The following is a 27,633-nucleotide window of genomic DNA, read 5'->3' on the forward strand; positions in this document are numbered from 1 at the left end:
AAATACATGAAAAATATTTCATGGATTATTGTTAATATTAGTGGGATTTTCTATTTCATGAAAAAGTATTTCAATATGCATAAGCCAAATTTAAATGAATCGGATTGAGTATAAAAAAAATACAATTTTTTCAAACTCAATCCGACTCAAACCCGTGATGGACCGGATTGACCCGCGAATTGTGACCCATTTTAACAGCTGTAGGTTTTAAGGTGATTGTGTTCAAAGTGGTGAGAGGAAAAAAGGATTAACCTTTGAAGGTTGTTATGTAATTTAAACAATAAGAGTAAGAATTAATGACACATCTATGTAACCAAAAGTGTCATTAAACTGTACTATACTATCCATCCGAAAAATTAGTGACAAATTTTAGGCCTCAAAATTGAAAATTATGGCACCCAAGAAGTATGAAGATGAATATTTCATGGATCTGTACCATAGCTCCTGTCCCCTGCATCTCCAAGGCCTGGAATTATGAACCTAACCACACAGATAAAATACATTTATTAACAATGTTACAACAAAATTTCTTCCAGCACTTTCATAAAATCCTTCTTCTTTTTTTCATTTTACCCTTCTAGGATTTAAACATAAATAAAGTATAATATTGGGGGGGCACCAACCCTTTTTCATTAACTTCAGGATCAATTATTCCAGTATAGACATGAAGCCTGCAAAATATCATAATTAGAAACTACTGCTTGAAAGAAAGAGAAATTTGAAGTTGTGTTTGGATTTACCCAGGAAACTGCTCACTTAGCTTTTGAAGAGCCGGAGGAGCAGCAACAGCTGATATCTGCAATGTGATAAATGCATTAAAAATACATTTCATTATTAAATGTTCTACCACTACAGTTGCATTGATCTGAATGAATGAACTGTTCAATTGGTATTTTTGTTGGAACATTGACCAATGGCATTGAGAACAAAGAAATATGTTGGCTTATAACTACAAATTTTATGGTTATTAAAGGAAATCTAGCATCAGAATATATACAGATTATTATTCCTTACCACTTTAATATGCTTGTTGTCAACTCCTCGATCCTTTAAGAGGTTCAGAGCAGCCACCATAGTACCACCTGCAATTCATTCAAAATAACAGATGAAATACATAATTGAGGAACATGTGTCCTTTCTTATATTTGACTGCTCTAAAATTGTTACTCAAGAATTCGATTCATTGGCATTGCAGGTAAAGTTTGTGATGTGCAGAAGATCAAAAACCAAAAAACAAATAAAGAGAAAGGAACAAACACTCAACATGGATACGATGCAAGTCTCATATATACACAAGATACAATGAATTTTGGTGATACAAGTAATATGATGATTATGTCACCATCACTAGGGCTGGGCATAATTAATCTAATTGTACTAAACTATAGATTATATCTATACTGTATTATACTAGAAAAACTAAACTATTTTTGCCAAAAACTAAATTATACTATTTTGTAGTTCAATTTAAAAAAAATTGCTTGAACTGTGTCATTAATTTTACCTTTGTGTTTAATCGTTCTCTTTCCATTCTATTTCTTTAGCATTTTCTTCATTCTTATCTTTCCAAGGAATTTTACACCAGTCAATATGTCCCAACACTCCACAACAAAATGGCATTGCAAAGAGAAAGAATAGAGATCTCACTGAAACTGCATGCTCCCTAATGTTAAATACTAATGTTCCAGTTCATCATTGGGGCGATGCAGTCCTCACTGTCTGTTTTTTGATCAATAGGATGCCTTCTTCCTTTCTTGAGAATAAAGTCCCTCACTCTGTCATTTTTCCAAATGACAATCTATACCATGTCTCTAGTATATTTTGGTGTACTTGTTTTGTTCATAATGTTTCTCCAAGTCTTGATAAACTTTCTGCAAAAGCTATTAAGTGTGTCTTTTTGTGATACAGAAAGGGTATAAATGTTATTCTACCTCAACCAAGAGGTATTATATGTCGACTGATGTCACATTCTTTGAGAATACACCTTTTTTCCTGTCTTCCATTGAGGATCGTTCATCTGTTCAACAAATGTTTCCTCTACCATCATGTGATCCCTTGGTTACTCCTGCTCCTTCACCTCAAACTCAAAATGCAAATGACATTTTACTCCTCCTCTTCTCACATATGACAATCTCAAACTTAGAATACTGAAGATCCTCGAGGCTCATATCCTCTTCCATCAGATTCCCAGACCATGGATCCTTCATCCTCCTCACCTTCTCTTGACTCGGATAATAATTGGCCTATTGCCCTTCGGAAATGTATTCATTCTACTCGTAATCCTTATCCTGTTTATAATTTTTTTGAGTTATTGATAGGTTTCTTGTTAGGAAAACTATCTAAGCTACTCACTCACACACGCCACATTGAAAAGAGAAGAAAGAAAACTGAATATTCCTTCTATTATCTCGTCACAATGTACACTCCAAGCCTCCAAGATTCCCCCCCCACAGGATAAAGATGTCCTATCTATACAATGAATTTACAAAAACTAAACTCTTAAAAGAGTTCCTCAACCTCTTGTATAGGCTCTCTTCCCCTACCAACTAACTGTTATTACAGTTACAACCTATCAGAATCTCCTAATAGCCTCATCCCCTCTTTTTCTTCTCTCATAAACTCTCAGTATCCTACCAGTTATCATCGTTTATCTCCTCCATATTTCTCTTTTGTTTCCTCCTTATCTTCCATTAAGGTTCCTAATAATGTTCATGAGGCACTTGGTCATCCTGGATGGCGACAAGCAATGATTGATGAAATGCAGGCACTTGAACACAATGGCACTTGGGACCTTGTCCTTCTTCCTCCTTGTAAGAAGCCTGTTGGTTGTAACTAGGTCTATTCTATTAAGGTTGGTCCTACTGGTGCAATTGATCGTCTCAAAGCTCGTCTGGTACTAAGGGATATACTCAAGTCTATGGCCTCAACTATTGTGATACCTTTTCTCCTGTGGCTAAAACCAGTACTGTTCGTATTTTGCTTGTTATGGTTGTCATTTGTCAATGGCCCCTTTACCAATTAGACATTAAAAATGTCTTTCTTCATGGTGATCTAGAAGAAGAAATATACATGGAGCAACCTCCTGGTTTGTTGCTCAGGGGGTGTTTGGGTTAGTTTGTAAATTACATTGTTCCTCTATGGCTTGAAGCAATCCCCTCAAGCTTGGTTTGGTAAATTTAGTTGGGTTGTGCAGAATTTTGGATTGAAACGATGTGAGGTGGATCATTCAGTATTTTATGGTCACTCTTCTCCAAGTGGCACAATCAAAAGAAGTTGTCATCATTTCACAAAGAAAATATGCCCTTGATATTTTGGAGGAAACAGGCCTGACAAATTGCAAGCCCATTGATAGTCCTATGGACTCAAATCAAAAGTTAATGAGACCAAGGTGAACTTTTCTCAAACCTAGAGAAATATTGAAGGTTGGTTGGAAAACTCATCTATTTTACCATAACAAGACCTGATCTTTCTTATCTGATGAGAGTTGTGAGTCAATTTATGTAAAATCCACATGTTGATCATTGGAATGCAGTGATTCACATTCTTAGATATGTAAAAGGGAACCTAGGACAGGGATTGTTGTATAAGGACAACGAAAGCACTCGAGTTGAAAGATATTGTGATGCAGATTGGATTGGTTGTCCACAAGATACTGTGTTTTACTTGGAGGGAACCTTATATCTTGAAAGAATAAGAAACAAAGTGTTATTGCTTGATCTAGTGTTGAAGCTGAATATCGATCTATGGCTCTAACTACGTGCGAACTTGTGTGGATTAGACAACTCCTTCACGAGTTGAAATATTGTGAAAATAAGCAGATGAAATTGTATTATGACAATCAAGTCGCCCTTCACATTACCTTCAATCCATTGTTTCATGAAAGAACAAAACACATAGATTGATTGTCATTTTATTAAGGAGAAGTTGTTGTCAAAGGATCTTGTTACTGAATTTGTCAACTCTAGTGAACAACTCGCTCAAATCTCTAAGAGGACCTAGAATTCAATTTATATGTTCCAGGCTTGGTGCATATGATCTATATGTTCCAGAGAGAGTGTAGAAATGTAATGTCTTTATTATTAATATTTATGTAAGGATTTTTACTTTTAGGGTTTTGTTAGGGTCTTCCCGCCCTTTTACTTTTCAGAACTACTGTCTCCTATAAATGCAGTAGTAAGTTGTATCAGATTGTTTTAAGTGAAATAAAAATTTTTAGCTTCTCTCAACTCTTCAAGTTTCATAAAATGAAGCTGGTATATCAAAGTGTATTTCATGTCACTGACACTTTGATCTCATTTCCTCCACTGGTTGCAACCAATCACTGCCATAATAATTTTCTAGTGACATTTCCAGACAAACTTCAATACTAGTTCACCTTCTAAAGCCTAACCCAAAATCCACCAAATGTTGAAGCCTCCTGACACAAAGTTTCTCTGTTGTCCTTATCAAGTATGTGCAACTAACATCGTTGTCTAGTCATCTAAGCTTCGGCATGCAACCATTCTCAGTCTCTTCAGCCTTCCATGGACCTATTTCAAGTCTTGCCATGCTCTTTTATCCCTATTTGGGCATGTAGCACGTCCAAAAGTCGTTACTCTTCTTGAAAACTACTTGTTTCCACAAATGACTTCTGCAAGCCCAATTTTTTTAATTTATGGTACACCCATCACCACTACAGTGAAACTAAATGGTAAAAGTACGTTTTCATGGTCTACCTATGTAGAACCGCGAATCCTAGCTCTGGTCCACCATGATTATCTTAAAATCAAATTTATATCAGTTGAGGAACATACCCATTGGAAGAACTTGACTCTGAAATGTGTGCAATTTTGTGGCATTCAATGGAACCAAAAATATTAGAGATTCTAAAAACCTTCGACATGTTGCTCATTTTGAGGGAGGCTCAGTACTTTTGCCCTTGACATTCAATGAACGTATGATTCTACTGAAAAGTTTTCTAAAACGGACTAATCATGAAATGATATCACAAAGTTCTCAAACCCATAAGTTGTTTAAAATCTTAATATGTTCCTAGAGCCTAACTAGCAAAAAGATGTGAAGAAACTTGACAAATTATACATGGTACTAGTTCCACAGGGTTTGAATCGCAACTTTGATCATGTTCAAGATCAGATTCTTACTGGTCAACAGATTTATTCAATGGAAAGTTTAACAAGGCTGCTTCATGTTCCAACTCTTGAAAAAGGTGGAGATACTTTTGAATACACTGAATCTTCAATAATAATATCAACTCACGGCAAGGTCATGGTAATCGAGAAGAATGTGGCAGTAAAGGCCATCATCCTTTCTTTTCTCCCACACAGGATCCAATTTTTTAACAGGTCTTACCTATTCCATCCTCCAATACACCCATATCTATCGACCAAGAGTCATGCAATCAAGAACCCCATCATCTATCTCCGACATCACCTCCATTACATTCAACCCAGGACACAGGATTGTTTCTCAATCACGTGAAGAGCCATGTTATTCATGTTCTTCTCCATAAGTCACCCATTTTACAGATCCCAATGATGAAAAGTTCAGGTTCACCTGCAGCTTTTGACAAGGTATTCAATCTACCAGACATCATTGACAGAGATTCTCCTAGATTAACAAAAGAGGTTACACAAGTAATGTTTCATTGTTAGAATGTCAACAAAGTTATGTCTTTTAAAAAGGATATAAACGTATTATGTATCCCTAATTATCATAACTAGAAATACACTAATTGATAAAATGAAAAATAAGATCCCTAAATAGTATCTTTGTAAATACAACCTTGATTCAAACTCTATCATTGAGAAACTATTTTTGGACAAACTTGTGTCAGTTTGTGATTGGATTCCACACAAAGGTTCATAAACAATTCTAATAAGAACCTTGAGAGAACCACCTTCAAAGAAATCCATACTATACAAAGATAAAAAGCCGCATTGTAGATGGATGGCATGCATAAGATAAGAACAAATGCTAAACATAAGACTATGCATACCTGTTGCCAGCATGGGATCAACCACAAAGATTTTACATCCATCGGCAAATTTCTCAGGTAACCTGCAAATAAAATAAAGGAAGAATGTGTAAAGATGTGCTCCAGCACTTGGTAGAACAATGGGCTGCTTTATCTAAGCCATTAGTCATGCTAGAATTAGGAGAAAAGAAAAAGAAAATATTGGACAAAAAACATATTTTTCATGCAAAATATAAATTTCTTACTTGTTCAAATATATAGTCGGCTGAAGAGTTTCCTCGTTTCTGCTTATTCCTTTTCCATAGAAGTATAAAAGTATAATTATTCAATTAAAGAAACATACAAGAAATGTGCCCTAATTTTAAAAGGTGCATAATAGGCACCGCATAATACCAAAAACTCTACTAGTGCATCTCCAGAATTTATGATCCTTAAACAATTATCATTTTAACATGAACTATCACAGTTATATTCAAATATATCTATATAACCAGATATTTCATGTATGAACTGTGTCCAAATATAGTAAAACATGGGTATGGTGTGCCTCACAATTCTAGCATATAGACTCTCAAATAATAAAATAAACATTAAAGCATCTGCATTGCCCTTTTTTTTCATTAACTGGATGTATTATTACCTAGATGGTATGTTTTTGTTGCAGGCAAGACTGATGAAGCATGTTCAGCAAGAGCAAGGCCTGCCCTCAAGATTGGAATGATCTGAAAAATTAGTAAATGATTTCAGTAATAGCTTGCAGAAAGACAATGCATAACCATGGCAATAACACCACAAAAAGCGCAAATGACTTGGGTTTGATCAATAATGACCCATGTCAACAAAATGAAAGAAAAGCCAAAAGCATGAGCATGGTTTAGCCAAAGACACTACACCCCTAAACTGCTTCATAACTAAGAACAAGTAAACAAAAATTCCTGTAATATTTAATCATTAGGCCACTAGAACTCTGCAAATATTTAAATCCAGTTAAGGATAACGAAAGTAAAATGCTACTTACAGCCAGAGGCTCCCTTGGGTCAATGAATTCCACAGAGGCTACAGCCAACGGTGATTGAATCTCTCCAGAAACAGTGGGCTAAAAATATAGAAAGCAAAGCAGAAAAGAGAGAAAATGCAAATCCAAGGTTATGAGTCCGACAAAGGGAGGCGAAAAAATTAATAGACAGGAATAAGAAATATCATCAAATCGAAATAGGTGAAAAAATTAATAGAGAAACAACAAAATTATTACAAAGGAATAAGAAATAACATCAAATCATTCAACTGTCAATTAGTGACAATTTCCAGTTTCAAGCTACAAGGACCATGTTTTTGGTAAGTAATTGTTACAAATTGAATGGAATTGAAATAAGATGCTTTAATATAGTAGTAATGAGTAAGAAATACCAGTTTAGAATTTAAATTGGAAGAATTACTTACTAAAATGACCAAAAACTCAATTAATGAAAACATCATATTGGGAATATCACACAATAGGTTCCATTGTTGGATCAAGCACTAACCACTACGCAAAAAGATATAACTCATAGTCAAAGAATAACTTTTTTACTTAAGAACGTAGCAGCCTAAGTGTCATAATTCAATTGTGACTTGGCCAATCTAGCGTTTGCTATGAAACAATTGATGCAACTTGCAACAATTTCCACCTAAGTAGTTACTTTTAGTTCCCATCTATAAAAGTTTTTATTTTTACAAATAGAGATTGTCAAAATATATTTTAGGAAATTTTAGATATTATTCCCATGTATTTAATGTTATATTCTCGGTATCTGCTATTATTACTAGAATAACAATCCCACAATTCCAGGGATTTGTTTCATAGAATAGATTGTTCATTCAATAAGCTCTTGTATATACATCCAATGCATGTAAGGAGACGAATAATAAGAAATATATTCTCTCTCCTAAATTTAAGATGATATCAGAGCTCCCAATCCTTGGGAGCCTCTATCTGTGTGATTTGATTGCAGCCTTCATTGCTGCCCAACCCTAGATAGACCTGATTTTACAAGTTGATACACCCCAAAAGCCCTCCCTATACAACCCTAGTTTCAGGGGTATCTAGTGCGGCCTTAAGACCTGTTTTCAGGCCTAGCTATGAAAGGCATAACAATAGCTCATGAATAACAACTATTGTTGGCACACAGTATAAGGTTTATAAAGTATTCCCTTTAGAATTGACCACATAAAGATAAAACTATAGCTCCAAATCTGTAGCATTTTATGGCTATATAAAGAAAGAAAGATAGAAACATCAAATCATATAGTAAGAACAAAAAAAAAATCCAAGTAAAAATCATGATAATTAGCAAGATATGAACAATGAAATAGCAACTAACCAACCAATCCCTTGCAGCTTCATACATAAGTAGCCTTCCCAATTCGGCCAGTGCATTTCCTACAACATTAGAAACTGGAAGTGTTAGTGAATCATTTGATTAACTAATCCAGAAATTTTAACCAAGTCATCTTAAAGTTTAGAAAAATTTGAGATTAGAAAATGAATAAAATAAGCAAAATGAAGGGAAATTGGAAAACTTTCTGTGAATTTGGATTATCAACTGTTTTCATTTTTAGTTTATATGTTTTCTCCAAAATGCTATAGTGTTTCATTTAGCTTCTCATTTTCAAGAAAGTAAATGATTAAAACACCATTTTCTTTGCCAATTTAAGAAACAATAAAGATAAAATAACATTTTGTAATTCATGCTGATAACATTCCTATCAATTGAAAATGAAAAGATAACACAAACCAAATGTACCCTTTAAAGTTGAACATTTCAATGAATGCAAAATTGATGATGCAACTCACTAGTCCATCCTACTCAGAACTTGATTTCCTAAGGGAAAAACACTATCCTAGTCTAGTTAAGATGTTCCAGTTCCAGGTTCCCCATCATACTTAATTTCATCATTTTTCTTTCATGCTGATTACCAGTGACAACAGATTACAGATAAAAATGCCACTGTGAATAATAAAATTTCAAAGCTATCAATCACACTCGCAATAAGGCATTCAGATAAGGTTAGTGGTTCGTGATTGCAACAATTAACAAGACACACTAATTCATTGTTCCCCTACTTAACAGTAACAATTCATGACTGCAGTTGCTCCCACTGAATCAACAGTTTTCCAAAACTCGCAATCTTTCAAATTCCAACAGCAAGTTTTTGACAAGAAGCTATAATACCATCAAGCATTAAATGGGAAGCTAGCAATTAAGCTAACTAAAGTGATTATACTGTTCATTCACCATTATGTCAGATGTAATGAGCATATACCGGGTTAACATTGAACTCAAAAAATACAGAATATTGCTTAAAAATGGAACTTTGCTACTCACTGAAGATGGGACAAGGGGTCTGCTCATTCCTCAAAACTGAAACCCAGTGCTTGATCAACGGATGAGGAGGCACGTACACCTTCAGAAATCCAACAAACAGAGTAATTCATCAAAGAGGCCATCTCAGAAAGTACCAACACAATCCACACCTTCCATTATATTTCCCTCGGCAACCAAACCAGAACAAAACCACTTTAAACCCAGAAGCCAAAACCACCAAAGGAATTCAATAATCCAATGCAAAGATAAATTAACCAGTTAAGCAGTGAGAGATAAATGATCATAGAAGAAAAATTGGCTCCTTTTTTCCACTTCCTTCTCATCAATAAAAACACACCAAAAGTTCATAAACCCAGAAGCCAAAGCCATAAGCAGAAAACGTAAAAAACAAATTTTCATTATTATATCAATTAACTAATTAACCCACCATATGATCGAGTTCAAATTCTCCGCTAGGTTTTTTTTATGCTGTCATCTACAGAGCATTAGAAATACACTAATGTTGGTGTATTAAATTTCTTTTTAATATATTTTAAAAGATAAAAATCAGTGTCCATCAGTGTATTTTACCGTCACGGCAGAGGAACAGCACACAAAAACCCAGTAGAGAATCCAAATTCCGATAGATACCAAAACCCCATAAGCGAAACCCAAAAAAGAAATTAAAAAAAGCCAACAAAAGCCAGAAACCAAAACCGTGAGAGAAACAATAACAGTTCATAAAAAAATTGGAAAAGATCTTCACTCCCTCCATTTTTCTTCATACAAACCACAACCCCATAAACCCAGAAGCCAAAACCAAAAGAGCAATTAAAAAAATGAACCAAACCCACAGCTAAAACCCAACCAAACCACCCACCAGGGACAAACAACAAAAAAACGAAACTTTTGCCATCACTCACTCCGTTTTACCTTCCCCGACACAAAACCATCATATTAAACAAAAATCACTCATAAAAAAAGAGAAGAACACTAACGAGCATTCGGTTCTCGGCAGGGAGCTTCTCCTCCATGGTCATATGAGAGTACACCACACCACACGTGCGCCGCGGAGCACTGGAGCAAACGATCTGAGCCGAGACAGAAAGTAGGCAGCAACATCAAGAATAACAAAAGAACGAATAAAAAGGATGCACATTTTGGAATCAAGAATGGAATCCAACGGGAACAGACATACCCATAAAAAAAATATAATAAAAAAATAACCACAACAACAATAATAATTAACGAATTAATTTATTAAAAATAAATGCAACGAAATAAAAGGAAAATGGAATATTTAATTTATGATGATTGCCTTTGGGGTAGTGAAGAGAGAGGAGTGTGAGAGAGAAAGAGAGTGACATGTGGAAGGAATTGGTGGTGCATCGGAGGGAAAAGGGAGAGTAAGGTTGAAGATAACGCGGGAAGAAGCCATGAAATGTGTTGTAATCTGGGTTGTGGCCTATGAGGAAGATGATATGTGCAATTTCTAGAGTAACGGTTGGTCGGATAGATACATCTTCATGGATATGGATGCAAGAGAACCACCTAGTATTTCTTTTTCATGTTCAAACTACTTCATTCATCATTAGTGCAAAGAGAGAATGTGTGTTTTTATATTTTTTAACAAAACAAAATTAATAACAATAGTTACATTCTAAATGGAGGTAATTTTTATGGTAAATTATATTATAGAAATGTGTAAATGAAGAGTATATTTTCATCATCTTATTTAACAACATTATTTTACAGTATTTTAATATTATTTATATGTTATTTTATAATTCGTGTGTTTATAATTTTTATTATTAATTGCAGAATAATTTTAGACTGATAATGTTAAAATATTACTATCTTTTTATTTTATCTTTAAATAACTAAAAATAAAATAGAAATATATGAAAAACAAGAATTATCTATTCATTTTTGGATTAAATATGTTTTTAGTTCCTATATTTTGGGACAATTTTGATTTTAGTTCCTCTTTCAAATTAAGATACAATTTAGTCCTTCAACTTTAAAAAACTTTGGTTTTAGTCTTTTTTACCAAATTTTTTTAGTTTTATTTATGGTTTCAAGTACCTTTCATTATAGCATTTGGATTGTTTACACTGTTTGACACATTTTTGCTTCAATGTTAACTGAGAAACACGTTTGAAACAACAAATAAAGTTAAAAAAATTTGGTAAAAAAGACTAAAACCAGAGTTTTCTAAGGTTGAAGGACTATAAGAGAGACTAAAGGCAAAATCGCCCCAAAATATAGAGACTAAAAACATATTTAACCCTTATTTTTTATCTTTATGTGATTATGTACTAAGTGTTAGAAACACATGTGTTTTAGAGTTTTTATATCTACATTTTTCAATTTAAATAATAAAATAATTATATTATGTCTAGAAACATATAATAGAGGAAGTTAAGAAAATATTTTAAAATAAATATATATGAAATATGTAAAAGGAGTGTTAAAAATTACGTGGTTGTCATTTTTAAAAAGATACTAATTAATTATTTTAGAAATAAAAAGTTAATTAATTTTTTATCAAATTATGCATTCCATATATATAATTAATTTTTTTTATCAAAGAGTGCATTCCATATACATGCCTTTTTTCAGTTTTAGAATCCAAAGCGAAAAGGGAAAGTGAAAATGATTAACTATCAACGCTTTGTGGTCTTTTGATCCAACTTCCTTTTTTCATGATCTCTTTTTAATTTTCTTTGCAGTTCTCTGACCATCTTCTCTTCGATCAGCTTCGGTAAACTTTTTCTCCAGGCAGGATTGTGAATTCTTCTTCTCCTCTCTTTCTTACATTTTCTCGCATAAGCCCTAGTTCAAGGGAGTGTTTTTCCTTCTGATTGAGGTCGTATCCGAATCAAATTAATATGCAATTGAGTGTAGTATAAACTAGGAAGTAACTCCTAGGTCGTCTCTCAAGGACCAAACTTTGGTTCAGGCAATAGGTTGAACACGTGGTGAATGTGGTTTATAGATAGTTTTGTGAATTAAAATATACTAAACTAACGCACGAATTCAAACACTAATTGAAAACGGTTAATCACTAACTCAATTACATTATTGCAATCACAGGTTAACAACAATTATTCACTCCTCTAACCCCTAATCCAACGTAAGTTAACCAACTAAGCGAAGACTAAACATGTTTTCATAAAAGCGAATTAAGCAAACGTCATGCTCATATTCAATCAATTTTGCACCACGCGGTTTCATCAACTAAGTGAAGATTAAACACCAATTAAGCAACTAAGTGTGCACCCAATTGCAAGTGCACAAACAGATTCAATATTAGCCAAGTCAGCACAGCAAAAACACAATTACAGTTCAGAATCTCATGGAAACGATGCAATTTCACTAATGACCAACCAAGCACCCTTAAGCTACCATTAAAACGTAATTACAAGAGCAAAACAAAATTGAGAACACCATTAACACCAAAACCCGGAGCGAAACAACAAGCACAAAACGAAACTAGAAGAACAAAAACGCAATTGAAATTAACACTGGAACGAGTATTCTAACCACTCCTAGTTTCCTAGTAAATCCTGATTAGTCCGAGTTTAATCACTCTTGGTATCTAATTATTCTAACCACTCTTGGTGTTAACCCTATACAACGATATATTGAGAAACACTAGAATGGGGGTTGAATAAGACTTCGGGAAGTTTGTTTTGCAAACATGTGCTAGGGTTATAGATAAAATGCTTGTCGAGCGAAAATACTATATGCACACACATTTTATATTGGTTCACTCAATTAAGTTATGTCAAGTTCTCCTCTAATATATCTTAAAGGGTTCTACTATATTTCCAATGAAGTACATATAAGTATTCTCACCACACTTGGTTACACTAGTCATACCCAATAACCCCGTTACTATGACTAGAATCGATTATCACCCACTTTTGGTTGTGCAATATTCTTCACCACTCCTGGTATCCCTAGACACTCTTGGTATCTTCCCGATACATTGTCTAGTTGAGTTTAACCCACTCCTGGTTTTCTTAGTGAACCCGGTAACCCCATTACCGTGATTGGAGCCGAGTTTCACCCACTCTTGGTTATGCAATATTTTTCACCAATACTGGTATCCATAGACACTCTCGGTATCTCCCTGATACACTGTCTAATTGAGTTTAACCTAGTCTTTGTTTTCCTACTCAACTCAGTAACCCCAATTACTGTGACTAGAACCAAGTTTCATCAACTCCTGATTGTGCAATATTCTTCACCTCTCATGGTATCCCTAGACACTCTTGGTATCTTCCCGATACAATGTCTAGTTGAGTTTCACCAACTTTTGGTTTCCATTAGACAAACCCGTATAGCCACCGTTTAACCCCACTGAGTTAAGCGTTAAGTGTTTGAATTATCTTTAGAATGTACAATCAAACAAATTGGTTATAAGTTCTTAGACGATTACTCTCGCAGAAAGGATGTGTATATAAAACAATTCAATCTAATATACTCTGAGAATTTTTCTCCATTCTTACAACAATAAGCCTATGATTCTATAAGACTCGAGAATGTTTTCTTTTTTTTATTTTTAAATTTTCTTTCTCTCTTCTTACATAAGAAGGTTTTTTACTCTAAAATACTATGAGAGAATTCTTCATCTTTTCATGAGGATGATTTTTCTTTATATTCCTTAACTGCCCATCCTCTCCTTCTTCTTTTTTAGAGATATTTTATTTATAAGCCTTTTGATAAATTAGTCATTAGACAATACTTGTCTTTTATCTTCAACTCTTCGTAGCCTTTATCATAGGTGGCTTTCATAGGTTGAGGTCTACTTATGAGAGCAAGCTTACTTTTTTAGTACTTTATCAAAAGAAAATTTTACAATCTCTTTGGCGCTACTTTTGATGAAAAAATCATGCCACAAATGTCTTTTTTGTCTCAAGCGTGCATTTTTTACTTGTATTTGATAAAGGAGGTGGATGCTTGACTAAGGTAATTTGCACAAAATAGATAGTAGATATGCATGCAAGCAGATATGTCCTTTTTCTTTTAACTTTTGTTGTTTTTAAACGTTATGAATTTAATGGAATTTAATGCATGTTCAGAACAACAAAGTGTTTTTCCCATTTTCTACCGTTCAAGTAGGATTTGATCATTTAAGCATTTAACTAAGATACTGAGTAGTTGATGAAGACTTCACTGTTGGATGAAGGAGATCATTTGATACATGGTATCATCTAGCCTGTGTAAGGCTTTTACTCAAAACACTTCTTTAAGTTATCTTTGTTTCATTCAAAAACGCATTTAATAATGTGTCTTCCAGCATAAGTCTTTGGATCATCGTTTGACTTTTAGAGTATATTCCAAAAACATATTTGATACTTTTATCTATTGAGACATACTAAGAGTTTGTTTGATCATCGCTTACCAATGTATAACACTGGTGCATTCAAGAAGACTCTCATTGACGCATATGATAGTGAAATCGTTTAGCAGTGCGTTTGTTCATGTATTGATGTGTTTTACTAAGGATTTTTCTCACGATGGCTTATTTATAACTCATTTTTCATTCAGCGTTATGGGTTTAAAAAAGATAGTACTTTGTCAGATATCTTTTTGCTTGACGCTGTTCATTAGTCCTCGAGACATGTGAACTTGTTAGATGATTTTGACCTTTGTCTTGTCAAATTTCCTTTCTTCTTGGAGTATTGATTAGTTGTGTAATACTTATTATAACTCTTCTCAAGAGTGAAGTGTGGTCCTTTAGGCTAAGATTATATTCTTATATTTTGCACATTATGTTCTATAGACAATGTCCGTTGTGAGGTAAGTCTTACTTGATCAACTTTACGTTCAATGTTTAGTTAGTTTTACTTGGATATTTCTTGTACTTGTTGTTTTGTGATTGTATGTTTTTTAGGCCTACTATTTGTGGACTTCTTTTATTCTTCTGTGTTATTTCAGCTTGTCTCTTTTATTGTTTAACACCTATATGTAGCTTTAGATGTAACCTCGATTAGGCTTGTCACATAGATGTTTCTAATATAGAAATCTTTCTTTGTGAGATCGGTAATCTAGATGATTTTGATCTTTAGTGTTTAGATATTTTATCTTTTACAAACATTGTAATTTGTTCTTTGTGTTTATGCTCTTTTATATTTTTACATATTTTATTACCAAGACTATTTCGTTTAATCTTATTTGTTAAACTTCAAAACCATAGATACTTTAAACGATCCTAGTCTTTCTCTTAGATGATCTTGTCTTAATAGACAACTGTCTAGAACGTTTAACTCTCCTAAGCTAAACAATACAAGTATTTTAATTCTCTTTAAAATATCCAAACACAATCAGTGTTGGTTTACAAGTACATATTTGAGTAACTCTCAATGCGAGGATATAATGAAATATGAGAACTTGAGAAGTTCTTTCTTTTGCTATATGAATAGACTCAACCAATGTAAACTTATAGAGAGAATAATAACGTAACGATACAATGATAACAAAAGTTGTTTTATTCTCTTGTGTGAGTCCTCTTTTTATAACTTTCTTTGAGAGATGACCGTTACTATAGAGAGTTGACCTTCTTGAGAGTATGTGGCTTCTCGTATGTAGATATGTATTTTTCTACGCCTTGGTAAGAACAACATTGCTTTTACAGATAAAGCTTGTACGACTATGGTAGAACATAAAGCTTTAGGAAACATTCCAAGAATGTCTTCCTATTTCACATTGTCTTTTTGATCCTCATGTAGTGCTTTTGAGCCATATCTTAGTATTGTTAATATCTGCACAAATAAAGAGAGGAAAAACAAAGTATACAAGGTACAATACGTACATGCATTTAATGATTTATACATTGATAGAGTGTTGAAACATGTTTTGTAAAATAAGCGTTTAGTACAAGTTTGAGCTTTTTCAAGTAGTGATAATTGATAAGATATATAACATTTACAACTTCTTTCATTAGACGCATTTTTATCAAATGTTTTTTGATCTTTTATACTTGACACGTCATGGTTTTTGTTATAAGCATTTAATAATAATGTACTTTATCTAGACGTTATACTTCTCTAAACAATATCTCGTCAAATTTTGTTTGTTAAACTTCAAAACTTGAGATGCTAAACAATTTATTCTTTTTAGATTATCTTGTCTTAACAATGTGGGTGGAGTTTGAAAAAGAACATATTATTTGAGCTGGCTTTGGTTGTAGTAGATGAGAAACACCTAAAATGGTGAGATTATGATAAGTGTGGTAGGAGGAGAAAAAAAATGTAAGGGAAGTGAAAAACAATATGTATTTCTTTTAAAGGATTTAAATCTCAAATAATCTAAAAAACTAGACCATGAAAAATTGTTGTAAATACACAACTTAGCCTACTACTTGATTTTTTTAGTAAATTTGCATTAGAGATATAAAAAAGCCTAGTTTCTTGTAGTCAAATCAGATCATTTTTTTTTACATAGGACTTATGATGCTTGTTGTATGTAGAGGCAAATAATATGATTTTGATTTGGCTCTATGATGTAATTTGAGTGTTGGAATATCTATTTTTATCTTGAATCAAGAAAAGAATTGACTAAATTTGGTAGTTATTTAGTTGTTTTAGTAAAGTTGAATGATTTTTTTGACTTCATGAAGTCAATTTTCTAAATTTTTTTGAACTAATTATCTAATCAGCTTCAGGTCTAACCAACCCATCAGTTTGTTTTCAAAATAGGATTTTCTAACTTCTGCATAGTACTTGATAACTACGGTGAAAATTAAGAAAAAAAAAGTTAAATATATCCAAACACATTAAGAAAATCAATGAAAAAAAAATAATATAGCAATATATAAAATTAATATAATTTTTTGGTGTTTAATATTTTTATCCCTATTTATTTTTTAACTAGACAGAACAGTTTTAATATGCACTAATTTTGATTTTCGTAAACAATTTTTTATATATTAGTAAACGATTTTGTGAAAAACCATAATATTTAAATTTATTATATTATTTTAAATTTTTTTAATTGCTATTATATATTACTTTTTCTCTTTTATATCTCTGTTTTGTTTTAAGGATGAGAATGCATAATAAAGTAAAAGTTATTATTGTAAAATATATGGAATTAAGTTTAATAAATTAAAAAATTAATAAGAATTTGGTGGATGATAACAATAATAGTTATATAATTGTGGTCTCTTCGATAACAATAAGACTAATAAATCTTCTCAACTCAAAGTAAAGTGTGTTCAAAAGCAACCACATTTGTGTAAAAAACAAAAAAAACTTTGAAACTTTTCTGACCCAATCCGTGGCCGTGTTCTGCAAAAACCAAAACCCGAGAAAGTGGTTAGGAGGATCCGTTTTCGGTAATCGGGTTTTCGGAGTCTAGGGTTTCGGGTTCAACGGCGGCGATGGCACAGGCAGTGGGCCGGAGCAGGTTGGTCGGAGAGTACGTGGTGGGGAGGCAAATCGGCGCAGGGTCGTTCTCGGTGGTGTGGCACGGAAGGCATAAGGTGCACGGAACCGAGGTGGCAATAAAGGAGATCGCCACGCTTCGCCTCAATAAGAAGTTGCAGGAGAGCCTCATGTCCGAGATTTTCATCTTGAAGCGGATTAACCACCCTAACATAATCTGTTTGCACGATATCATTCAGGTTGGGTGCCGAATTTTTCTTTTGTTTTTGCTGTGGAATGTTTTTGTTGCAACAACCTTGATTAACGTCTTTCACTGTTTGGTGGGACCCTGACAAGTTTGAGGTTTTTGAGCAATTAATTCTTGGTCTGGGACTTAGTTAAATTGAAAACTCAGCACTCCTTTCCAAAGATGTAATATTTTGGACTTGAATCCCTCAGAAGCCTGAGTGTATTGCCAGTTGAGTCAAAGTCTTTGGGTTGGTGGGGATTGTTGAAGCTATGATGTGATTTGGAATTTCGGAAAATGTTGTTAGGGTGAGGATTCTCTTATTTTTGGGATAATCTGTTTAGGAGTGTTTTTATAACTTTTTTTGCTTTAAGTAAATTGCTTTTGGGTTTTAGGGTGTATATTTGCTTTACAGTGAAGTGGTGATGATGATGTTTTAGAGAGCTTGGAAATGTGTGCTGAGTGATGACGTTTGTAATTTTGATATTTGTGATTTTTCTTTTAGCTGGGGATGGAAATATTTAGTAATTTTTAGTGGTGAGAAAGAATGTTGGCAATATGCGGTTTGACTACTGAATAAACAAAACCTTAGAAAAAGTGTCCGGGGTCATGATAACCATGGTTGCTGCTATTTGGGTACCGTGGGATTTGAAGAGGAAACAGATTTTACCATTTTGGGGGTTTCTGCATAAAACTATATGGTTGTGTATGCTAGTATGCTATTATTTACAGGAGGGAACCTTTTTGCTTTGGGGTGTAACTGCATCCTACTGTTGCCCAGGTTCACTGCTTTTCTCTATTTTTGAGAAGAAGCAGTATGCATGCGCTCTCTATTAAGTTAACAAGGTGCAGTATATTGCTGTTTAATTGAATTGGGGGAAGTTGTGATCATGAAACTCGGTTTGATGTAGGGAAAAAGTAGCTTTTTATGTGTTGGAAAACGGCCTCGATTGCCTTAATGACGGTCTCTTTGGAGGTTCTGTGGATTGCAGCCTCAAAGATTGGTGGTAGATTCACTAGAGATATGACCAAAGTTAGGTTAAAAACGAGAGTTTAAGATTGTGTTAGAACATCTATGTTGGGCCCACTTGCAAATGCCATGCTCCTGACTGGAAGGCCTAGGCATGAGGACCGTTGAAAAACCTCCTTAGCTACACTCACTCCAAACCCACCTTAGTTATGGTCTCATTGTGGTTGGCTTAATTGCACATCAAGGGGGTGGTTTAATATATAAATGGGAGGCAACTCTCACTTTGTAAGCCAGTTTTATTGTGTTAAGTTTGGTCCAAAACAAAAGTTTAATATTACGGAAAACAAAGGAGTGGCAATTATTGATGAATGACCATTTGATTGTAAAACGACTATGGTTGTTTAAAATCTAGCCTGGAATTGTTGTGCTGATGGCAGATGAAATATGTTGTCCGTAGGGTGTGAATTGTTTCTAAGTATTAGTTTTGGCTTATTTTATTCAAAACTAAAATTCTCAGGTTTGAATGAGTATTGTAGAAAGTAACATTCTACGAATAGATCGGTCTATTATTATTTGTGCTAAGTGTGATGTCAAATGGAATATGCATTTTTTGGTGCATAAAGAAAGTTTCTCATTAGAAGTTTCATTCACTTTATGTAGGTTCCTGGGAAGATACATCTTGTGTTAGAATACTGTAAAGGGGGAGATCTGTCCTTGTACATTCAACGCCATGGAAGGGTACCAGAGGCAACTGCAAAGCATTTCATGCAGCAGCTGGGTATGTTTCAACTGTATACAGTTATGTTCTCCTTAAATGTTCTAGTAATAAATGACTACCCTGTGTTTCAGCTGCTGGTCTACTAGTTCTTCGAGATAATAACCTTATTCATCGAGACCTGAAACCACAGGTTTTTATTTTGATTCTATTTCATAAAACATAAATGTGTATTTATGGTTTTATAGCTCGTTAGTTCAGAATCCTAGTTGACCCCCTTCTATATTAAATTTAATCTTTGTATGAAGGTTGCTTTGTTATTTTATCTAAATATTTTAATCATTATCATCCTTGAAACAGAACCTTCTTCTCTCCCAGAATGATGAGAAGGCAGTGCTGAAGATTGCTGACTTTGGATTTGCAAGGTAGCCTAATTATTCTACTTCATTCATCTATCTTGAAGAACCCAAAAAAATGAAGACATCATGAAAGCTCAGCGTTAATCTTTGTGTATGTGGCTCAATATTTTATTTGAGATAATTAGTGAAAATGTGTTTTTAAATGTGTTGATCATAATAATACAAATAAGTGTGGGTTTAAAAATGTTAGACTAGGTATTAAATATAGGTACAAGGTAGTTGTTTGTCTCACAATAAGAGAGAGAGAGACGTAGGCTGAATCCATAATATGTATTGAGCACAGGGTTATGCATTTATAAATAAGAAAATACTAAGAGACAAGTCTAAGTTTGTTACATCTCACACTCCTCCTCAAGCTAGTGCATATAAATCATATATACCAAACTTGTTATAGATGTAATCAATTCTAGAACCTTGTAATGATTTAGTAAAAATATCTACTAGTTGATCATTAGAATTAACAAACTTAGTCTTGATATCTTCAAATATTTTCTTGAATAAAATGATTGATAATCAATCTTAATATGTTTGGTCTTTTCATGAAAAATGGGATTTGAATAAAGTGAATGGCAACTTGATTGTCACATATAAGTGTTATTTGAGTGACATCTCCAAATTGCAATTCTTTAAATAACTGGTTAAGCCAAATAAGCTCACAAGTAGCCAAGGCTATAACTCTGTATTCTTCTTTTGTACTAGATCTTTTGGTAACATTTTTGTTTCTTGCTCTTCCAAGATATCAAATTATTACTAGTAGAAACACAATATCCGAAAGTTGATCACCAATCAAAAGGATCAACAATGACCTAGCTCTAGATATCATGTTATAATAAAAGAGAGTGAGGCATAGGCTAAATCCCTAATATATATTGAGCACACAGGGTTATGTATTTATAAGGCCTAAGCACGTTAATCTAATAGCTTGGAAAAGTGCTATATGAGTTATGTACTTATTAGCATTAATTTCTTGTGCTTGTTGGTTTGATGTAATTTTCTTCTATAAATAACAAAGATCAAAGGAGAGATAATTAATCTCTTAAGTTCTTTTTAGCTTGTTTTCAGTCTTAAGTTGATGTAAAGTGGGTTGATCCCACTCTGCTACTTTTCCGGTTGTCCACCACTGCTGTTTTGCGTCATCATTTGTCATCTGCTACCATTTGCCATTCGCCACCCACCTTTTTCATTGATGACCACTAGGTGGTAGCATCCTTCTCAAGCTAGGTTGGGCCAAAGCAAGAAGATGAAACTATGGAGGTGTAAGTGGCACGAAAACTATGGATATTGTGGTGAACCTCATGGTTTTGGTGAGTGTTTATGGTGGATGGAGGTGGTTGATGGTGCTTTTAGAGAGGTTGGGCCAATTCTAGAGAAGAGTGGCTAGAGGGACCTCATGGATGCTCTAGCCTTAACTTGGGGCAAGATATTGTTGCTCAAATATTTGATAGCATAACATTATGAATTCTCCAAGTCAAGTTACAAGGGGGGAGATACCTCTTCTATAGAGAAAGGTGTCTCCAAAGTAAACAAGAAACCTTAAAAAATTGACTGCGACACTCGGCCAACGAGAGGAACTTTCTTCCAGCGAGCAAGCACTCATGAAACTCGCCATGCGAGCAATGGAACTTGCCCAGCTAGTCGTGGAGCTCGCCCAGTGGGTAGTGGAGCTCGCCCAATGAGTGGTGGACTCACCCAACGATCATGCACCTTTATTTTGAGCACAATTATTGCCCTACAACTTGAGTAGACTTGTTTCAAAATCCCTATACTTCTTGGCCCCTAATACAAGGCCTAAAAAGATATCCTATACTACTTGACCCTTAATATATGGTCTAGAATCACTTCATGATGGCTTTAGAGAAAGTGGTTTGCTTCACTTTGCATAGATGATTCTAGCTCTTTTTGAATGTGCTTGGATCTTGGCTAGGGTGTATGCCATCATACCCTCCCTCTTTAAAAGGATTTGTTGTCAAATATTCAAATTGTCATGTGAGCTCCTTCCTCCTTTTGAAGTTGTTTGGCTTTCTTCCCTGGGGTCAAATATCCTTCTTGCATAGTTGACTCTAGTTGTTCTTGAATAGTGAGTGGTTGTTTGGTTCCTAGGTAGAGGAACCCAAGAAAACTATTGTAAAACACCAAAGCTCACTGAAAAGATATGGTATTATTGATTCTAGGCACCCATAATAGGAAGAATGCCTCCAAGGGACAAAGTTCCCTTCACACAAGGTGGTAATGATCCTGTCAACAATTCTCTAAACATCCAAAAACATTCCACTAGAATCTTATAACTAAAGGGAACACTTATGTAATCACTTTCAAACCAAAAACCTTGGAAGTCTTTTTTAGCCACCTTGAAACAAAAACGAGAAAACAAGATAGAGAAGAATCATAGGTAATAGGATATTCTCTCTAAGCCAACATTTACGAAGGAAATAGCTTCCTTTGACATAGGATATTCTGTCTAACAATAGTAAAAGACTCAGTACAAAAAGAAGACCCCTAACACTTACCAAATGGAAACTATTTCTTTATATCATAGTCTCTACCCCAAAACAATTAGCTGCATAACTCCCTTTTATTTCTAAATTTCCTTCTATGATACACATTCCCCCCTCTCATTATTTCCTTTCCTAGCAGTCTTAAATGCTTTCTAGGCGTTGTAGTGGTTCAATTAAAGAAAGGCATTGTGGTTTCTCATTGGGAATATGTTTTAGATATCTTGAAAGAAACATGCATGCTGATTGTAGACCAGTAGATGTTCCTATGGCCAAATAAAAAATTAATGTTAGTGTTAGAATAAACAGTCTTTAATAGGATTTATTATAAGTTGCTATGTGCTTTGTGCTGGACCTAGTTCATAGATGTATCTTTTCAAATTCTCTTACTCTTTGGTCTCATGTATTGTATCTGATGTATCTAAAATTATTATAAATATGAATTCCTTAGAGGGGAAAACACACTTTCAAATTCATTCTTATTCCTCTCTCTCTCTATATATCTTCCTGAAAATGGTCTTCTCTATACTCCAATTAAACCACAATTTTCTTCTTGGGCAGGTCTCTGCAACCTAGGGGCCTTGCTGAAACCTTGTGTGGTTCACCACTCTATATGGCTCCAGAAATCATGCAACTACAGAAGTATGACGCTAAGGTGATTTCAATTGTAATATCTTTGGTAAACCTAAGCATTCATGATTAGTTTCCTTCCCATTTAAATCTAATTAAACATGCAGGCAGATCTCTGGAGTGTTGGTGCAATCTTATTTCAGCTGGTTACAGGAAGAACACCTTTTACTGGAAACAATCAAATACAGGTATTGAATTGATATAATGCCCTTTTTTGTAGTTTTTTAAATATTCTCTCAATGCAAACAAAGTTGTTCTTTCTAACCAATAATGTATATAGTTTGGTGCTATATTAGTAGTGTTGTCCTCCAAATTGGTACATTTTTCTTTCTTAGTTAACTTAATGTAACTTACAATCATGAACTCTGCAGTTACTACAGAATATATTGAAATCGACAGAATTGCAGTTTCCATCTGATTGCCCAAATCTGAGTTTTGAATGCAAAGATTTGTGTCAGAAATTGTTACGTCGGAATCCAGGTATGCTTTTGATTTTATTGGAGATTAAAATCTGAGGCCTAAATTAAGGACGAGTTTATGGTCCAGTTTATTTAATCATTGTTTATAGTATTGTTACTTTTCTATTATGGCATGAGATATCCTTGGTGTCACTTATCGACTTTTTCCTGGGAAACTAGCTGTAGTAAACAAGGTGAACGCATGTGTGTTTCAAACCTGCCCATGTAAAATTATATTGCTTTGGTTTGCATCAGCATGACAGCTCCTTCATAGAATTCAGCTGACAAATCTGTTTGTCCTTGCTGTTTCAGGCTTTTAGATAACTTATTCTCCTGCTAACCAATACCATATCAACTAGAATAAAGGGGTATTTTGATTTTTGTTATATTTTCTAATGTAGATCGGACCACTTAATAAGTGAATACATATTTTTATTTTCTGGGCAATATTTAGATACATAAAAGCCTAATACATGATAAGTTATTACACATTGTTTGGAGTATAGGCAAGGTAACTTTGGAAGAGAGTCTTGTGAATTAAGAAAGAGACGCCCTCCATTTAAGGGGTAATTAATTTGGGGATTGATAATAGTTGGAGCTTGATTTGGTGAACTGATTATTGAATGATAAAATATGCTTGTAATAATCCCTAGTTTTTAATATTAATATAAAATATAAGTTGAGCGAAATTACTCTAAATTTTCAGCAGTTTTTTCGTGGGAGAAACAAGGAAAAAGGGGTGATATAAAATTATAAGTTTTTTGTCATCATTTTCAGTACAATCCATATATTATTCTAATATATTGTTCTCTCTTCTGTGTCTGTTTTTTTAACTTCAGTGGAACGTCTAACTTTCGAAGAATTTTTTAACCACCCATTTCTTTCTCAGAAGCAAAGAGAACAGGATGTTGAGCCATTGAGGTAAAAACACTGTCTCTTATAATTTATGGTTATTATGGTTTTTCAGTTTGCAAATATAAATAAATTGTAGTGTGCAGGAGTAGAAGTTCTTCAAGGCTGGTTGGTGGGTTTTTTTCTACAGTGTCTGACCCTTTGAGAAGAACTGAGGAAAATTATCAAGAAGATTGTTTGCCTTTCATCCTAGATGACGACTCTGGTGGCCCCGAGGGGAGTCCATCCTTTTCAAAAAAAAAGTCCTCAATAAAGTCCACATATGGATTTGATCTAAATTCTAAATTAGATAAAGCAGAATCAACATCTCCTATCTCTAATAACATAAATTCTAATTCTGGATTTCGTACTATGACACAAAGATCTCAAAACACTAATAGGAGATTGGACAACCGTAACATTTCAAGAAATCTCACTGATCCTCTAGAATCTCCAGAACAGATGTTCGCAAATCCTTATCCAAAAGGTAATACAAGCTAAATTTTGTTTCCATTTCTGTTTTCATGGTTGGATTTAGTTTTTTTTTTCTTCTAAATTATGTATAATGCTTCTCATACTTGTGTAATATGTGACAGTTACGGATTCCCTGGAGAATATTGATCAAGAATATGTTCTGGTGCCAGGGCCCCCTATAGATGTTTCATCTTCTTCTGTGGGTGCTTCCAGGCCCAGCCATACCCCATATAGGTCTGGTAGTTTACCTCAAGAGTCTTCTAGTACAATCACCAGACCCAGTGCTCCAATGCCAATAGTTGGTGCACATACAAATAGCATGTACCAAGTTGGAAGTTCAGGAAGTCAGGACTCTGCCCCTGGGACTTCGCTTGGATCGATGGATATAGGTGATGAACAGCCATCAGCTCACTGCATGACCCGGGTAAAATCATTGCAACAGTGTGCATCTGCCATCACCGAGTTAGTTAATGAAAAGGTAAATGTTGCTGAAAGTTTGCTCACAACTGTGATCTTATATGATGTAGCCTGGCTCTAAGTTTTCTTGTAAACCATTAATATTGTCCCCAAACTATTACACTCTCTCTCGTATCAAGTGGTCCCGTAAAATAATAAAATTGTTTAAGTAACTTCAATTACTTTGTGAAAAGCGGGTTATGTGAGATAATACCTAATACAACACTTTGGTCACCCTTTGCTTGCTCATTGCACTAGAAACATGCTGTTATTGTTATCAGTTGTATTATCTGTACTATCCTATAAAGGAGATACCAATCTTTTTGGAGTACACATTTCTTTTTACAATTTTATGCTTATTCTAAACATTTTAGTAACTTTTTTTTTTTTTATAATAACTACTGCGGTAACTGTTGTTTTTAGTGGGGTAACCTTTTTTTCATTTAGTAGCAAAAGTGTAGATACATGGGCATGTCACACTTGGTTCTCCAGTAGTAATAATAGTAATAATATAGCAATTTAGTTGGTCACTCTGTACGCATTATGAGGATCTTTCCCTTTGGTGGGAAATATAAATGATTGAAACTTATTTCCCTTTTACATAACCCTTGATGTCTTGTGTTGCTACCTTTGACATTTGTGTTACTGTGGTAATATTAATGATACTTGCCTTTTGGACTGCTCCATGTCTCACTCTTAAAAATGGTAAAGATGGAGGCAGGAAAGCATCTGGAAGCGTTTTCTATTCAGCTTGTAATTCTTGCAATCTGGAAGCAAGCACTACACATATGCCATACACAAGCTGCCTCAGCCATGGAAGGAAGTCCAAATCAAGAAACTTCAAGATATAGAAAGAGTGCCAGCAGGAAGCATGGCAGTCCTGATTCGGAAGAATGCCTTGATGGAAACACCCTATGGCCAAAGGATATTTTATCTAAAATTGAAAGTGATTTTTTGAGGGAATTTGAGCATGCTGAAGAGCTTGCCAAGACCATTGAGCCTGGTATGGCATCTTTTATTTTAAATTTTGAGCCAAATGGCTAGTTAACTTCCCTTCCTTTTTAAAAAAAAACAATTAAGCTACTTCTGCACCTGAACATTTAAAAGAGTTTTCTTATGTTTAAACTTGGTTTTATGAGATGAACAATAAATTTTATCTGCACTTTTTGTGACATGCATGAAATGTAAAGTAATAGTTATAACGCAAGTGTCTCCTTTCTGGGTGTGTGTGAAAGAGAGCGAGACAGATTCTTGTGGTTTTATTACATAGTTTATGAAATTTATAATAATGGAAACTGTTTCTGTCCTGATTACAGGAAACACTGAGATGCCAGATGCAATGGAGACAATATTTCAATCTGCCCTTGCTTTTGGAAGGCATGGGGGTGTGAGTATTTCATCATGCTTTTTATTTCATCTATTTTGGCCTGGGTGATCAAAGTCCATCTTGAAAATACGATTTTAAACTTGTATATAAAAAGAGATTTCGCATTATTGATTATACAAAATTAAGGTTATCTTAGACATTTTTAATGATATGCTAAAATTAAGCAAACTTGAAGATTTAATTGGTGATCCAAGCTGAGGTTGTGTTCTGATATTTGGTTGGCAGGTAGAAGAACTCATGGGTGACATGGAAAGTGCAGCTGCATTGTATTCAAAAGCTGTCCGTCTGTTAGTTTTTCTTCTAGTGGAAGGACCATCCCTGATTCTTAATCCTCCTTTTTCTCTGACAAACTCGGATCGTTACAGACTTCGAAATTACATTGATATTCTTAATAACAGACAAGGTTATTCAAGGTCCCAGCGAATGGCACTACTGAAATGTGATGACAGTCAAGGTATCCTTAAGGAAAAATTTTAGTAATTGTTATTTATCTCCCATTCACACAACAAATTATTTATTTGTACAGTTATTCTTTTGAGGGGGGTGAAATTGGTGATGCTGATGGGAGTAAAGGAGCACAAGGTAGATTGTAAAATTCAACATTTCGGTGGTTAGAATGATGATCAAATGTGCATTTGATATGCTGTGTCATTTGTCCCTTGAATTCTTTTATGAGCTTTAGGTTTGAAATTTGATTTTCTCTTATGAAAATGCTAAAACTATAAAATACCTTGGTAATATGCATATAACAACAATGATACTACAGTAAAATATTTGACTGCTGACCAGGATTTGGTTTTA

General features: G+C 34.2%; 2 protein-coding genes across 5 annotated transcripts; one reads left to right on the top strand and one right to left on the bottom strand.

The window, feature by feature from the left end:
- Nucleotides 1-231: 231 nt before the first annotated feature.
- Nucleotides 232-10,901, bottom strand: LOC106772955 (uracil phosphoribosyltransferase). 2 transcript variants are annotated; one of them, XM_022786136.1, is made up of 12 exons: nt 10,637-10,901; nt 10,317-10,409; nt 9,340-9,418; nt 8,335-8,393; nt 6,993-7,070; nt 6,615-6,696; nt 6,220-6,268; nt 5,996-6,057; nt 1,015-1,082; nt 757-796; nt 624-671; nt 232-480 (listed from the first exon to the last, which is right to left on the bottom strand). In XM_022786136.1, the coding sequence occupies exons 1-11, from the start codon at nt 10,754-10,756 to the stop codon at nt 649-651; spliced, it is 753 nt and encodes a 250-aa protein (XP_022641857.1). In that variant the 5' UTR covers nt 10,757-10,901; the 3' UTR covers nt 232-480; nt 624-648. The 2 variants fall into 2 exon arrangements, with proteins under 2 accessions (XP_022641857.1, XP_014515090.1); XM_014659604.2 differs by having other exon boundaries at nt 741-796; nt 10,637-10,900.
- Nucleotides 10,902-17,515: 6,614 nt separating this feature from the next.
- Nucleotides 17,516-27,633, top strand: LOC106774258 (serine/threonine-protein kinase ATG1c). 3 transcript variants are annotated; one of them, XM_014661191.2, is made up of 14 exons: nt 17,516-17,953; nt 19,571-19,688; nt 19,760-19,818; nt 19,986-20,050; nt 23,098-23,191; nt 23,274-23,354; nt 23,538-23,646; nt 24,464-24,545; nt 24,623-25,002; nt 25,112-25,467; nt 26,157-26,448; nt 26,762-26,832; nt 27,058-27,286; nt 27,359-27,633. In XM_014661191.2, the coding sequence occupies exons 1-14, from the start codon at nt 17,711-17,713 to the stop codon at nt 27,445-27,447; spliced, it is 2,268 nt and encodes a 755-aa protein (XP_014516677.1). In that variant the 5' UTR covers nt 17,516-17,710; the 3' UTR covers nt 27,448-27,633. The 3 variants fall into 3 exon arrangements, with proteins under 3 accessions (XP_014516677.1, XP_022641742.1, XP_022641743.1); XM_022786021.1 differs by having other exon boundaries at nt 24,629-25,002; XM_022786022.1 differs by lacking the exons at nt 17,516-17,953; nt 19,571-19,688; nt 19,760-19,818 and having other exon boundaries at nt 20,003-20,135.

Source organism: Vigna radiata, chromosome 9, assembly GCF_000741045.1.
Source record: "Vigna radiata var. radiata cultivar VC1973A chromosome 9, Vradiata_ver6, whole genome shotgun sequence".
NCBI lineage: Eukaryota > Viridiplantae > Streptophyta > Magnoliopsida > Fabales > Fabaceae > Vigna > Vigna radiata.